Source organism: Tachyglossus aculeatus, unplaced genomic scaffold (assembly GCF_015852505.1).
Source record: "Tachyglossus aculeatus isolate mTacAcu1 unplaced genomic scaffold, mTacAcu1.pri scaffold_298_arrow_ctg1, whole genome shotgun sequence".
NCBI lineage: Eukaryota > Metazoa > Chordata > Mammalia > Monotremata > Tachyglossidae > Tachyglossus > Tachyglossus aculeatus.
The window spans coordinates 1,117-17,795 of record NW_024045012.1 but is presented as its reverse complement, the minus strand read 5'-3'; the positions used below and the strand labels follow the sequence as shown (position 1 = coordinate 17,795).

Sequence of the window (16,679 nt, the reverse complement as noted above, 5' to 3'; positions counted from 1 at the left end):
TGTCCCGCCTTTGACCCCCAAGCCACATCCTCCCCCGCCTGGAATGCCCTCCCTCCGCACAACCGCTAAGCTAGTTCTCTTTCTCCCTTCAAAGCCCTGCTGAAAGCTCACCTCCTCCAGGAGTCCTTCCCAGACTGAGCTCCTTCCTTCCTCTCCCTCTCCTCCCCCTCCCCATCCCCCCGCCTTACCTCCTTCCCCTCCCCACAGCACCTGTATATATGTTTGTACATATTTATTACTCTATTTATTTTACTTGTACATATTTACTATTCTATTTATTTTATTTTGTTAATATGTTTTGTTTTGTTGTCTGTCTCACCCTTCTAGACTGTGAGCCCGCTGTTGGATAGGGACCGTCTCTATATGTTACTAACTTATCCTTCCCAAGCGCTTAGTACACTGCTCTGCACATAGTAAGCGCTCAATAAATACGATTGAATGAATGAATGAATGTTCTGGGGCATAGGTGTGACTATTCCATTGTAAACTCCTTGAGTATAGTGACTGTGTCTTCTTTCTATATCATACTTACCCAGAGGTGAACGACGGTGGCCAACACCTGGTAACTTCCCATTAAATAATCCACAGGGACCAAACCTTCCTCGAGGCAGGAATCATTTCCAAATAGGCAAAGAAGGGAGAACAAATTGGGGAACTAAGAGCTCCGGAGAAATACCTAGATAACGGTGACAGAAACCTACGCACAGAGATAAACACTCAAATACACACAAAACAAGCACACACATTTACACACACATATATTTGCGCACGTTTTTCCAGGTGCACTCATCATACATGAGCATGCATCCATTTGGACACATGGGATTCCCCATTAGAGTGCAATCGCATTGCGGGCAACAAATACTTTTTGTACAGCTGTAACAAGATCCTCGAGGGCAGGGATTGAACGAGGACTAGTGGAAAGAGCAGGGGACTGGGAGTCAGAGGATGCGGATTCTAATCCCGGCTCTGCCACATGTCTGCTGTGTGACCTTGGGGAAGTCACTTAACTTCTCTGTGCCTCAGCTCATCTGTAAAGTGGGAATTAAGACTGTGAGCCCCACATGGGACAACCTGATTACCCTGTATCTACCCCAGTGTTTAGAACAGAGCTTGGAACATAGTAAGCACTTAACAAATGCCATCATCATTATTATTATCACTAGCAATAGTCATATTAATATTAATGGTGTTTACTAAGCACTTATTGAATGCAGAACATTGTATTAAGTTCTGGGAAAGAGTACTCAGTGGAAATTAGACACGTATCCTGTCCTTCAAGGGGTTCATATTCTATGAATAAAGGGAGGGGAAGGGGAGGACTCGAGACAGACACAGGGATAAAGATAAAATAAAACATTAAAACAGCACAAGGTACCAGGACAAATACATAATTCATAATACTGATTATCTTCTATCTACCCATGTGCTTAGTACAGTGTTTAGCACGTAGTAAGTATACCCAGCGCTTAGTACATTGCTTTGCACATATTAAGCGCTTAATAAATGCCATCATTATTATTATTATTATTTAACAAATATTATTATTATTATTATTATTATTATATAGCAAAATGCAAACAAAAGTCAGTAGGGAGCTGTGGCTAGAAGAGCAGAATTTCAGATTCCTTGTGATTCAGAGTCTATGGCATATCCTTACCCACACACCAGCTAGTACAGCCACTAACCTTCCTGAGGATATTTGGGACCTCATGATGCAGGTACTGTTCCCTTTCCCTTAGAGGTGGTTAAATGCAGGATGGGGTTTCCTTGATGTGGTGGAGAAGAACAGGTGTCAGTTTCTGGGGATTGCACAGAGTGGGCAAATGAGCTATGGTGATCTTCCTAACACACCTCACAGCAATGAAGTTGATGCTCTACAGAGAGTAGTTAATATGGAAGCATGTGTCTCTACTCACCACTAGAGTCAGGACCTTCTCCCTCTCTGGACTATATGTTTTTTGTGGGCAGGGATCATGCCTACCAACTGTGGAGGCATAGTGGTCTGACACTATACTTGGCCTCTTTTTGGACTAGGTCTTAGCTCACCCCACCATCCTCTTCTCTTTAGCTGTTTCACCTCTAGGCCAGCTTGGCTATCTGAACAAGGGAAACTGTAAGTCAAGCTCCATTTTCCCTTTCTGTAATATATTCTGAAACAGATATCCTCTGTATCGTTATTAAGTGTAATAATAGTGGTGCTTTTTTGTTCGAATAAATCATAGGCCTCGCTGTCAATCACATATAACACGTTTCCACCCGCCTATTTGTGTGTATATGTAAGCCTATTTCAGGATGGAGCTGAGCTGGTTTTGGCTAGCAGGGGAAGCTCTGTCAACCACTACTTTCTACTAGCACTAATAGAAATGAACCTGTCTCCGACATACCCACCTGAACACAGTGCAGCCTGTGAACCTTTCTTCTATACAGCTCTATTGTACTATACTTTCCCAAGTGAAAGTATAAGTATGATGTTCTGGACAGAGTAAGCACTCGATAAATACCATTGATTGATTTCTTGATTGATTAGTGTAAATCAATAACTTACTAATAGCTCAGTCCTTTAATCTCACTGGGCCTCAGTTTCCTAATCAGAAAGATGGGGGTAATAGATAATAATACCTGCTACTCCTTTTCTCTTGCAGGGTTTGTGAGGCTAAAATAAGATGATTAATGTGAATCAATCAATCCATCACTACTGTTTATCAACTACTTACATGAATGTTGAACTAAGCTCTTGCAAGAGTAAAATATACTTAATAAACACATTCTCTGTCTTCATGGAGCACACATTCTAGCAGGAGAAACAGACATCAAAGTAAATTACATGTAGGGATAAACAAAGATACATAAGTGTTGTGATGGGGAAGGTGGTGGGGTTAGTACCTACGTACTTAAGGGGTGAAGACATAAGTGCAAAAGAGGATTCAAAAGGGCTGAAAAATAGGGAGCAGAGATGAGAGATTAGTCAGGGGAAGTCTCCTGGAGATATGATTTTAGTAGGGCTTTGAAAATGGGGAGGGTCGATGTCAGCTGAATGTGAAGGGCAAGAGAGTTCCAGGCAGGAGGGAAGGCATGGGCAAAAGGTTAACTGTGAAAATGTGAAAACATGTTGGAAAAATAAGAGCACTCTACCCAAAAAAAGAGAAAACAATAAAATATATTTTGCCAGCGGCCTGTCGTCCTAGAATTCAATGTTCTCTACTGAGTGCTCGGAACAGTGTTCTACACAGGCTAGATGCAACATGAATACTATTGATTGATTAAATAGGGAACCGATTTAGTAGGAGTAGTAAAAATAGTATTTTTTAGGCACCTATGATGTAAAAAGCACTGCAGTTACATATTGGGAAAAATTCATGAATGAGAATTAGACACAGCTCCTGGATATATAGGGGTTCATAATTCCCGAATAGATAGGTTGGGGGGTGGTGGATTGGTGTCAGACCCAAGTTGAAAGCACCAGAAATAGAAAAGTAATGTAAAAGAGAAAGTTCGGAGTCCCACATATTCAGTGAGAAAAGGGACTTGTCTTTTAGGGTTGGTTTTTCCCCTCAGATCTCATTAGTGATATTGAACTGAGTTATTAGTGAGAAGAAGAACATTTTATTCTCTGGGGCCCAGGTCGGGAGAGAATCAGGAGATGATCAGGTCCTGCATCTTCTCTAAAACTCATAAGATGCTCCCATTGTGCCATCTTGGGTCCTTCGTTCTTAGGGAGTTCTCCTTACTGTGCATCCAGGACCACTTTTCTGGAGATACATATGGGAGGTGTCGATTGATGCCTGGGATTGGTGGCACCTCCCTATTCCCCCCAACTTGGTCCATCGTTATTCCCTGCTGCTAAGAGCAGATCTTACCTAGTGTCTCAGTACCTGAGAACAATCAGGGACTAAAGATGTGAAACTCCCAGATCTGTGGCTGACTGCGGTGAGTATTAAGGAAAGTGGGTGTGGATGGGGCTTAGAGATAGAAACGAATGTTTGTGATGGGTCCCCTCCGGTTTACTCAGATTGAGGGATGGGTTGAGGTCAACCTCTACATTCCATAACATGCCATAACATTGCTTAAGGCGTCTGTCTCTTCTGTTCACATGACTTACCTTAGGGTTGGCCTTAACCCACCCCAGCTAAAAAAAGCACCTGCTTATTACTAAAGATCTTCCCTCATGGCAACTCTAGTGTCTTGTTTTGTTCTTTTGTCTGTCTCCAACTTCTAGACTGTAAACCATTGTTGGATAGGGATTGTCTCTACATGTTGCCAAATTGTACTTTCCAAGCGCTTAGTACAATGCTCTGCACACAGTGAGCGCTCAATAAATACGATTGGATGAATGAATGAATATCACACCGTGCCATAGAATATCATGTGATATCATATCATACCACAAAGCAGGAATTAAGTCTTTTACTCTTCTGTGCTCTCTCATGTACTGAGTACAGTTCTCTACAAAAACGGCACTCAACAAATGCTATTGATTGACTGATAGCGTATCAGATCACATTATATAACATGTTCAGCCGGGATGGAGGAGAAGAAGACTTTCATATTGGATGGAGAAGGGTGGCTGTTTCACAACAATTTTGCTTCTCTTTTCCTTACCAAGGGATGTGGTTTCCAGCTGGGGCTATTGACGTTTATTAAACATTCGGTTGGCAGAGGACCAATAGGGAAGATGCAAATGACACTTAAGTATTCTAAATGAGAAGTTGTGAGGCAATGAAGCACCTCACCGAATGGACATCTCCTTTTTTGGGTCTATAATGACCCACCTGGAGACAGACGGATGGACTACATGACCTTCACAGCTCCCATAGACTGAGAACAAGTTCAACATAAGAAGAACCTACAGAATCTGAGCCTTGAATTCAGGTTAAGTACAGCGAGGAGCCCGGGAGACGGGCAGCTGAAAGAGTCACCATTGAAATCTCCCAGCATGAGTTATCAGGTGTTTTACTAAAGCACCAGCTTGTGCACGGTGAAGCCCCCAGCTTCATCCTTTCACCCTTGGGACTTGTTAGCAAAGACAATTAACTATTTGAAGCAGCCCCTTGGGGGTGAGTGGGGTGGGTATGATCCATTTATTAGGAGACAAGGAATGTGCTGAAATCTCAAAGACAGACCCCAGGGACAAGACCACAGACCTTGGGAGTGTGCATTGCCAATAACAAAAGGGAAAATAACATTTTTGGTCTTATCTGTGAACTTAGTTCAAATGGCCCAAACAAAATTAACTACTAAATAAATTAAGAGTAAGCCACATGGTCTACTGGAAAGATCACACGCCTGGGAATAAGAAGACTTGGATTATATTTCCGGCTCTGCCATTTGCCTACTTTGTGATCTTAAGCCAGTCACTTCATTCATTCAATCTTATTTATTGAGTGCTTACTGTGTGCAGAGTACTGTACTAAGCTCTCGGGAAGTGCAATTCTGCAACAAAGACATTCCCTGCCTACAACGGACTCACAGTCTAGACGCGGGGAGAAAGACATCAAAACAAGTAAATCGGCATCAGTAGCAAGTAGCATCATTATAAATAAAGAGAATTATATATATATATATACATCATTCGCTCAACCTCGTTCACTTCAGGTTTATCCTATCCTGCCTTAACTCAGCCCTCTCCTCTGCCAGACAAAACTATTTCTACTCCCTTATTGACACCCATGCCCATCATCCCTGTCAGCTCTTCCATACATTCAACTCCCTTCTCAAGCCCCCGGTTCCTCCCCCTCCTCCTTCCATCACCCCCAACTATCTGGCCTCCTACTTCATTAACAAAATTAAATCCACCAGGTCCGACGTCCCCAAAGTCACTCCCCCCCCCCCCCCGCCATTCTCCAACGCCCCGGCACTCAACACTCTCTGCTACTCTCTCATCCTTCCCAGCAGTATCCTCAGAGGAGCTCTCCTCCCTCCTCTCAAGTGCTACTCCGGCCACCAGTGTTTCCGACCCCATTCCCTCTCATCTCATGAAATCTCTCGCTCCATCCCTTCTCCCCTCCCTAACTTCCATCTTCAACCGCTCACTCTCCACTGGTTCCTTCCCCTCTGCCTTCAAACATTCCCGTGACTCTCCCATCCTAAAAACACCCTCTCTTGACCCCACCTCAACTTCTAGTTATCGCCCCATATCCCTCCTACCATTCCTTTCCAATCTCCTTGAACGAGTTGTCTACACGCGCTGCCTCGAATTCCTCAACACCAACTCTCTCCTCGACCCCCTCCAGTCTGGCTTCCGTCCCCTACATTTTATGGAAACTGCCCTCTCAAAGGTCACCAATGACCTTCTGCTTGCCAAATCCAACGGCTCATACTCTATCCTAATCCTCCTCGACCTCTCAGCTGCATTCGACACTGTGGACAACCCCCTTCTCCTCAGCACGCTATCCGACCTTGGCTTCACAGACTCCGTCCTCTCCTGGTTCTCCTCTTATCTCTCTGGTCGTTCATTCTCAGTCTCTTTTGCAAGCTCCTCCTCCCCCTCCCATCCCCTTACTGTGGGGGTTCCCCAAGGTTCAGTTCTTGGTCCCCTTCTGTTCTCGATCTACACTCACTCCCTTGGTGACCTCATTCACTCCCACGGCTTCAATTATCATCTCTAAGCTGATGACACCCAAATCTACATCTCTGCCCCTGCTCTCTCCCCCTTCCTCCAGGCTCGCATCTCCTCCGGCCTTCAGGACATCTCCATCTGGATGTCTGCCCACCACCTAAAACTCAACATGTCCAAGACTGAACTCCTTGTCTTCCCTCCCAAACCCTGCCCTCTCCCTGACTTTCCCATCTCTGTTGACGGAACTACCATTCTTCCCGTCTCACAAGCCACAACCTTTGTGTCATCCTAGACTCCGCTCTCTCGTTCACCCCTCACATCCAAGCCGTCACCAAAACCTGCCGGTCTCAGCTCCACAACATTGCCAAGATCTGCCCTTTCCTCTCCATCCAAACCACTACCCTGATCGTTCAAGCTCTCATCCTATCCCGTCTGGACTACTGCATCAGCCTTCTCTCTGATCTCCCATCCACGTGTCTAGCCCCACTTCAATCCACACTTCATGCTGCTGCCCGGATTGTCTTTGTCCAGAAACGCTCTGGGCATGTTACTCCCCTCCTCAAAAATCTCCAGTGGCTACCAATCAATCTGCGCATCATGCAGAAACTCCTCACCCTGGGCTTCAAGTCTCTCCATCACCTCGCCCCCTCCTACCTGACCTCCCTTTTCTCCTTCTACAGCCCTGTCCGCACCCTCCGCTCCTCTGCCGCTAATCTCCTCACCGTGCGTCTTTCTCACCTGTCCCGCCGTCGACCCCCGGCCCACGTCATGCCCCTGGACTGGAATGCCCTCCCTCTGCACATCCGCCAAGCTAGCTCTTTTCCTCCCTTCAAGGCCCTACTGAGAGCTCACCTCCTCCAGGAGGCCTTTCCAGACTGAGCCCCCTCCATCCTCTCCCCCTCGCCCTCTCCCCATCCCCCCGTCTTACCTCCTTCCCTTCCCCGCAGCACCTGTATGTATGTATATATGTTTGCACATATTTATTACTCTATTCATTTATTTATTTTACTTGTGCATATCTATTCTATTTATTTTATTTTGTTAATATGTTTGGTTTTGTTCTCTGTCTCCCCCTTCTATACTGTGATCCCACTGTTAGGTAGGGACTGTCTCTATATGTTGCCAACTTTTACTTCCCAAGCGCTTAGTACAGTGCTCTGCACACAGTAAGCGCTCAATACATATGATTGATTGATTGATCATTAATAAAAAAATTATAATCATAAATATGTAAATATATGCACAAGTGCTGTGGGGCAGGGTATAGAGCAAAGGGAGGTGGTCGGGGCAATTGGGAGAGGAGGGAGAGCAGAGGATAAGAGGGGCTTAGTCTGGGAAGGCCTTCTGGAGGGGGTGAGCTTTCAGTAGGGCTTTGAAGGGGGGAAGTGGGCTAGTCGGGCAGATTTCAGGAGGGAGGGCTTTCCAGGACAGATGTAGGACGTGGGCCAGGGGTCGATGGTGGGACACGTGAGAACCAGGCACAAGGACAAGATTAGTACCAGAGGAGCGGTGTGTGCGGGCTGGGATGTAGAAGAAGAGAAAGGAGTGAGGAAAAAGAGGGAAAGGTGACAGAGAGCTTTGAATCCAATACTAAGGAATTTTTGCTTGATGACTTCACTTCTCTGTGCTTCTGTTTCCTCATTTATAAAATGGGGATTAAACCCTATTCATTCTCTTTTGGACATTGAGCCCCATGTGGGTCAGGGCCTGTATTTAACTTGATTATCCCAATGTCTACCCCAGTGCTTAGTACAATGATTGACCCAAAGTAAGCACTTAACAAATGCCACCCCAATTATTAGTGCTATTCCTTGCTCTTATCAGCTCTATTGCTAAGCAACATGAGTCCCTGGGCACCTTTATTACATGGATTATGCAGTTCAATTGCTTAATACTGTGTATTGCCCTCAGAAGGAGCTCAGTAAATACTATTATTCCTACTAGAAACATAGAGATGGATTCTCATTAAGTCAATTAATGCTTATTTATTAAGTGCACACTATGTGCTGAGCACCATACTGATCAGAGTGGAGTTGGTAGACATGATCCCTGACCACAGAGGAGTTTACATATTAGTGGATTCTCCCCCATGCTGAAGAAAGGCAGTTCACTTTGGAAGGTCTACAGGGGAATAGATCATTTGGAAACACAATCCCATCCCCAGCTTATTCTAGTGCCTGACCCTGCAAGCACTTAGTAAATTTCTCCATTCCTTGCTTCAATTAATCAGTCGATCAATCATACCTTTATGTGTGGCCCTGTACTAAGCACCTTGTGGACAATAGAAGTAGAAGTGGAAGGTATCAAGAGGTTTACAGATTAATTGGGGAGCATTGTTTCAGACTCTTCCACCTGCTTAGTGCAGTGCTCTGCACAAAGAAAACACTCAATAAATTCTGTGCATTGAATGAACGATTGGAGACAAATAACGCAAATTACTTGCAGAGAGTTGGAGCAGAAGGAAGAATAACATGACAATTCTTGATAGCAGGAGGATGGCAGTATAAATCTATAGTTTTCCTACAAAGAAGACACCAGACAACAAAGTTCACCTATGAGTGTGTGAGTGGCCAAAAAGGCCAATGTGGGATGCACCTCCCAGCCACAATGAACACAAAAAACAGTTGTCTCTCGTGCTTCTATGTTCAATGTTTGCAGCAGGCAGTACTGTGTTTTTTTTTTCTTTCTTGTCTCTCTTTCCGTGCAAAGCTTTTGCTCTAATAGTGGCACTCTCTTCTGTCCTCAGCAATTGACTCCCAGTTTTCAGCTGGTATGCAGCATTGTCTGAGCTATTTTACCTTGTCCTTAAAACACTTCCTCTGCTGTTCTGGCCTTCAATTCCCAATTTCAGCTCTCAATACAACACCTATTTGGGCCTCCTACTATCTCTCAGTCTCCTCATGTGTCCCACCCAGAGTAACTGTGTTAAGGTTAGCTTGGCTTTGATGCTAGGAGGCTGACCACATTTAAGGTTCATCATTTATGATGTTACCTTAATAATAATAATAATAATTATAATAATGGTATTTGTTTAGAGCCTACTATGTGCCAAGCACTGCTCTAAGCGCTTGGTGGGAAACAAGATTATCAGGTTGTCCCACGTGGGGCTCACAGTCTAAATCCCCATTTTAAAGATGAGGGAACTGAGGCACAGAGAAGTTAAGTTACTTGCCCAAAGTCACACAGCTGACAAGTGGCAGAGCCGGGATAAGAACCCATGACTTCTGACACCCAAGCCCATGCTCTTTCCACAGAGCCATGCTGCTAAGTATGGCCCATAAACAATGCTGGTAAAACTGCTCGAGAAGCCAGATGTGGCACTTGTATGTGGTCCAGGCCTCACAGCTGCAGAGAAGATGAAAACACGGCAACTCTGTAAACCTGTGTCTACTAACTCCATAAGCACTCAATAGATACATATGATTAATTGACCCTGTTACCCTACTATTTCTGCACTGGGTCTGCCAGAGGATATGCTGTCCTCCTTGATTCTGCTCTCTATTTCTTTAATGGTAGGGTAGAAAGGAGAGTAAGAGCACAAAGGTTAAAATTTATATATACATAAATAAATTCTAAGGAGAAGCAGATAAGCATAGAAGCTAAACTAGGTTGTTAGATTGCTACAGCCTAGAAAGTAGGAGCTGAATCAGGAAACACCTTCTGGAGGACATGGAATGCAATCCCCAGTAGATTGTAAGACCCTGAGGGCAAGGATCATGTCTACGAAGTCTACCATACTCTCCCAAAATGATTTGAACAGCAGAGTGAAGTATGGACTGGAGAAGGGAGAGACAGGAGACAGAAAAGTCAGGAAACAAGATGATGCAGCAACAGAGACAGGGTATAACGAGCGCATATAACAGTGCTTGTCGTACAGTAAGCACTTACAAATACTACAAAAAGTGCTTGCACCAGTGTGGTAGCAATTTGAATGGAGAGGAAAGGGTGGGTATTGATTATTAATTATTACTGATTGACTAAGGTGGATTTTTCATTACTCCTTGAGAAACCCTCGAATGGGTACACGAAACAGACGTGCATAGCCTAAGGTACATTTGATTGGATTATACCTGTCCCTGGGCACCCGTATGTGATCATCCTCCAGCCAGTTGAAGAGGTTGATTTATGGCATGCTAAAGGGCAGCATCCTCTGATTGGTTCCTGCAGACAGAATCTGATTGATTGAATGATCTGTCAATCTTCTCATACAGTGAAATCGCAATGGCACACAGAGATCAAGAAACAGGCAGAGAGAATGTTTCTGAAAGATTAAGTATGATGCTTGCATTGGTGTGGTGGTGGCAGTGGCGGTAGTGGCAGTGGCTTTCTATGTTTGGCCCAGAGTAGAAGAATTTACCAGGGCTAGAGGCACAGGGACGGGCTGGGGAAGGAAATTCTTCTCCTCCTGGCTACCAATCAATCTGCGCATCAGGCGGAAACTCCTCACCCTGGGCTTCAAGGGTCTCCATCACCTCGCCCCCTCCTACCTCACCTCCCTTCTCTCCTTCTACAGCCCAGCCCGCACCCTCCGCTCCTCCGCCGCTAATCTCCTCACCGTACCTCGTTCTCGCCTGTCCCGCCATCGACCCCCGGCCCACGTCATCCCCCGGGCCTGGAATGCCCTCTCTCTGCCCATCTGCCAAGCTAGCTCTCTTCCTCCCTTCAAGGCCCTGCTGAGAGCTCACCTCCTCCAGGAGGCCTTCCCAGACTGAGCCCCTTCCTTCCTCTCCCCCTCGTCCCCCTCTCCATCCCCCCCATCTTACCTCCTTCCCTTCCCCGCAGCACCTGTATATATGTATATATGTTTGTACATATTTATTACTCTATTTATTTATTTATTTTACTTGTACGTATCTATTCTATTTATTTATTTTGTTAGTATGTTTGGTTTTGTTCTCTGTCTCCCCTTTTTAGACTGTGAGCCCAATGTTGGGTAGGGACTGTCTCTATATGTTGCCAATTTGTACTTCCCAAGCGCTTAGTACAGTGCTCTGCACATAGTAAGCGCTCAATAAAACGATTGATGATGATGATGATGATGACACAGAGAGCTGCTTCCACCACTGCTACTACTGCATCTGCTCCTCCTCCACCTCCTCCTCTTCCTCTCAGGTAGAGGGACCTTTGTGGGAGGGGCAGCAGCCAGGCTCACCCAGATAATAATAATAATAATAATGATGGCATTCATTAATAATAATAATAATAATGGCATTTATTAAGCACTTACTCTGTGCAAAGCGCTGTTCTAAGCGTTGCGGAGGATAAAAGGCGATCAGATTGTCCCACGTGGGGCTCACAGTCTTCATCCCCATTTTCCAGATGAGGGAACCGAGGCCCAGAGAAGTGAAGTGGCTTGCCCAAAGTCACACAGCTGACAAGTGGCGGAGCCGGGATTTGAACCCATGACCTCTGACTCCAAAGCCCGGGCTCTTTCCACTGAGCCACGCTGCTTCGCATGTCCCACCTCCCTCTTCCCTGGCTCCACCTTCTTTTTGCTAGGCTGGAGACTAGGTAGTTTAAACCTCTTAGACATTTCATGTGTCAGGGAATTACAGTGACTGCTTATTCATTCATTCCTTCATTCAGTTGTATGTATTGACTGCTTACTGTGTGCAGAGCACTGTACTAAGCACTCGAGAATGTCCTCTCATCTTTGAGAACTAGGCCAGATAAATGGGTCATACATTCATCCCTCTGGGAACTGCTTGAATGATGCTTCTGTGTCTCTGCAGGAGATGGCAAATGTCACTGATAGCTCGTTGACAGGGTTCATCTTGGTGGGCTTCTCTGACCGGCCCAGACTGGAGTTGGTGCTCTCTGGGGTCATCTTAATCTTCTACCTCCTCATCCTAAATGGCAACACGACCATCAACCTCTTGTCGTCCCTGGACCCTCGACTCCACACCCCCATGTACTTCTTCCTCACCAACCTCTCCTTTCTGGAATTCTGCTACACCACCAGCTCCATCCCCCAGATGCTGTACAACCTGCGGGGGGCAGACAAGACCATCTCATACCCGGGCTGTGCCATCCAGCTCTACTTTGTCCTAGCCTTCGGGGGTGTGGAGTCCGTCCTGTTGGCGGTCATGTCTTATGACCGCTATGCTGCCTTCTGCCAGCATCTCCATTACAGTGTCATAATGTCCCCACGACTCTGTGGCCAGCTGGCCTCCCTGGCCTGGTTGATTGGGTTGGGAAACTCTCTGTTCATGTCTCCCCAGACCCTGCTCCTTTCCCGTTGTGGCCACCGCCGAGTGGACCACTTCCTGTGTGAGATGCCAGCTCTGATTAGCCTGGCCTGTGTTGACACCTTGTTGATTGAAGCCGTGGCCTTTGCACTGGACATCTTAATCATCCTTGCCCCACTGATGCTAATTCTGGCCTCCTACATCTTCACCACTCGGGCTGTGCTGAGGATCAAGTCAGCGGTTGGGCGGCAGAAGGCTTTCAACACCTGTGGCTCTCACCTCACTGTCGTCAGTCTCTTCTATGGCACTATCATCTACGTGTACCTGCATCCGGCTGACAGTGCGCCTCAGGACCAAGGCAACTTTCCCACGCTCTTCTACACCATCATCACCTCATGTGCCAATCCCCTCATCTACTCCCTGAGGAATAAAGATGTGAAAGGGGCTCTGAAGAAGGTGTTCGGGAGGGAAAAGGAACCTGGAGGTGCCTGAGAACATGGAATTGATTTGGGGTACATTTCTGCTTGGACCCTTACGATGTGCCCTGGAGGGAAGGGAGATCTTTTAGTATCGTTGGACTGGAGAGATACTAAAGTTGAGGCAGAAATGTTTGGGAGCAACTCAGTATCTAGGCCACCCCTCCCCCCAGCCCAGCCTGATTCTTAACCTGATTCTTCTCTCTTATTACTATTATCACTATTATGAATAGCACTACTGTGATGATAAAGACTACTACTATTCCTATTACCTAATTCTCATATGAGAAGTAATGCCCAGTGCAGCACTGAGAATAACAAGGTACTTCAATAAACTGGTGAGCAATGTCAGGTCAGCCTTTTCCACAGTGAACACTAGGCCAGCCCTTCGCAGAATTCAGTATCAGATTCTGGTCTCCGTACTTGTAAAGAGAAGTGGCGAGCTTGGAAAAGGATTAGAAAGAACTTACAGTCTGAGATGCTGCTTTACCTAGTGGAAAGGATGTGGGACTGGTCTCAGGAAATCCACGTTCTGGTCCTGGCTCTGCTACGTGTTTGCCGTGTGTCCTCAGGAATGTTCTCTTAATCACTTTGTGTCTCAGTTTTCTCACGTAGATCCTGGGGATAAAACATTCTTTCTTCCTCCCTCACACCCTGTGAGCCCCATGTGGGACAGGGATTGTATCTGCTCTAATTGCCTTGTTTGGCATAAGTAAAGTTTTTGTTTGGCTTACTAAATGCCATAATCTTTTTAATGGCATTTTTTAAGTGCTTACTATGTGTCAAGCACTGTTCTAAGCGCTGGGTAGATGCAGATTAACCAGGTCAGATAGAGTCTAAGCAGGGGAACAACAAGAATCGAATCCCCATTTTGTTGTTGAGGAACTGAGGCACAAAATGGTTATGTAACTTGCCCAACATAAAAAGCAGGCAAACGTGGAGTGGGGATAGAACCCTGGTCCTCTGGTTCCCAGGCCTATTCTTTATGCAGAATAGCATGCTGCTTCCCATCACCATTATTGTTATTATTAGTATTTGGCAAATAGTATGTAAGTGGAAAAGTTGAAGTCAATGAAACTATTACACCTTGGGAAGAGAAGGATGCCCAGTGGAAGAGGACAAGTGTTCGAAGGGTAGACTTGTAGGCAGAAGGGCAGAACAAGAAGAAATATTTGTTTTCTGAAGCAAAAGACGCCATTATATCTCAGGAAGAAATTTTCACTCCGAGGGTAGTCAGAAGTTCCTTCTACTATCCATCTATGACCACGCCCCCAGAGAACTCATTCTCTTCCACCACTTCAAGCAGGAATTCTACGTGGATGATTCTAAAATCTACCTCTACAGCCCTGATCTCTCTCTCTCTTCCCTGTAGCCTCACATTTCTCCCTGCCTTCAGGATATCTTGATTTGGTTGTCCGGCCAACTCTTCAAATTTAACATGGCCGTTACAAAACTACTCATCTTCCCACCCAAACTCTGTCCTTCCCCCTGTCTTTACAAACATCGCTATCCTCCCGGTCTCACAAGCCCATAACCTTAGCATTATCTTTTCACCTCACCTCTCATTCAACCCACATATCCAGTCTGTTACCAGGTCCTGTAGGTTCCATCTTCACAACATCTCTAATATCCACCCTTTCCTGTCCATCCAAACTACTACCACACTGATCAATGCACGTATCCTATCCCGCCTTGACTACTGGATCAGGCTCCTCGCTTGCCTCCCTGCCTCCTGTCTCTCTCCTCTCCAGCCCATACTTTACTCTGCTTCCTGGATCATTTTTTCTAATAAATCATTCACTTCTTGTCTCCCCACTCCTAAAGAGCCTCCATCTATCTCTGCATCAAACAGAACTCCCTGTCATCGGCATTAAACCTCTCAATCAGCTCATTCATCCCAACCTTTATTTACCTCACTGATTTCCTACCATACCCTAGTCAGTACATTTTGCTCCTCCAATGCCAATCTACCATCAGTTCCATCTGTATGACTGCCTACCCCTTGCTCACGTCCCCTTCTGACCTATAATTCCTTCCCACTTCATAACAGGCAGACCGCCATTCTCCACGCATTGAAAGCCCTAGTAAAATCAAATCTCCTCCAGGACAGCCTTCATTGACTAAGACATCATTTCCCCAATTCACTCCCCATTCTGTGACACCTATTCACTTGGCTCTATATCCCTTAAACATTTGATATTACCCCACCCCACACACTACATCACTTATCTACATACCCTTATATCCCCCTTTACCCTAATTTATTTTATTGTCTGCCCTCTAGCGTGCATGCACCTTGAGGGGAGGGATTGTGTCTGTCAACTTTATTCTATTGTACTCTTCCAAGTGCTTTGTACAGTGCTCTGTCCACAGCACTCAATAAATATAATTGATTCATAGACATTGATTAACTTAAATTAATTTAAATTATGTCTCCCCACATAACTCTAACCTCAAGCTCGTCCCATTAGAATTTAAGCCCCTGGTGGGCAGTGGGTGTGTTCTTCCTTCCCATTGTATTTTCTCCAATGTACTGCACTCAATCAATCAATCAATGGTTCTTACTGAGCATTTAACTCGTGCATTACACAGAACTAAGTATCTGGGCGAGTGCAGTAGAAGAGAGGCACAGTCTCTGCCCTCGAAGAGAACCCCAGTGTCTGGGAAGCAGCATGTCCTAGTGGAAAGAGCCTGGGCTTGGAAGTGAGAGGACCTGGGCTCTACTCCTAGATCTGCCATTTATTTGCTGTGTGACCTTGAGCAGGTTATTTACCTTCTCAATGCCTCAGTTTCCTCAACTGTGAAATAGGGGTTCAGTACCTGTTCTCTCTCTTACTTAGACTGTGAGCCCCATGTGCGACTGGGACTATGTCCAACCTAATTGATTTGAATCTATCCCATCATTTAGAACAGTGTTTGACACATTTAACAAATACTTTAAAAATTGTAGGCAACACAGAAGGAAGGGAAAACAAGTTGGGAAGAACAGAGGTTATTCAGGAAAGGCTTCCTGGAGGAGATATGATTTTGGTAGGGTTTTGAAGATGTGGAGAGTGGATTAAAGCATTCATTCGTTCAATCATATTTAATGAGGGCTTACTGTGTGCAGGGCATGTCAAATATGAATGAGGAGGGGGTTCCAGGCAAGAATGTGGATGTTAGCAAGGGGTTGACAGTGAGAGAGAGGGGATTAGGGCATTTTAAGTAGGTTGGAACTAGAGGAGTGAAATGTGCAGTTTGGGTTATAGTGGGAGAAATGCAAACTTATGTAGGAGGGAGGGAAGTGCTTAAGTGCCTTAAAGCTCATGGTGAGTTGCTTCTGTTTGATGCAGAGATGGACGTTTTGAAGGAATGGGGAGACATGCACAGAGATATTTTTTAGAAAAATGATCTGGGAAGTTGAGTGACGTATAGACTGGAGAGGGTGCCCAATAGATGCTCAATAAATGTATTTTA

The 16,679-nt window shown here is 45.4% G+C and overlaps 1 protein-coding gene across 1 annotated transcript; it reads left to right on the top strand.

The window, feature by feature from the left end:
* The first annotated feature begins 12,294 nt into the window (after positions 1–12,294).
* On the top strand, positions 12,295–14,406 carry LOC119923844 (putative olfactory receptor 2W6). Its single transcript, XM_038743055.1, has 2 exons — positions 12,295–13,205; positions 14,361–14,406. Exons 1-2 carry the CDS (start codon positions 12,295–12,297, stop codon positions 14,404–14,406), a joined length of 957 nt encoding a protein of 318 aa, XP_038598983.1.
* The last annotated feature ends 2,273 nt before the right edge of the window (positions 14,407–16,679 follow it).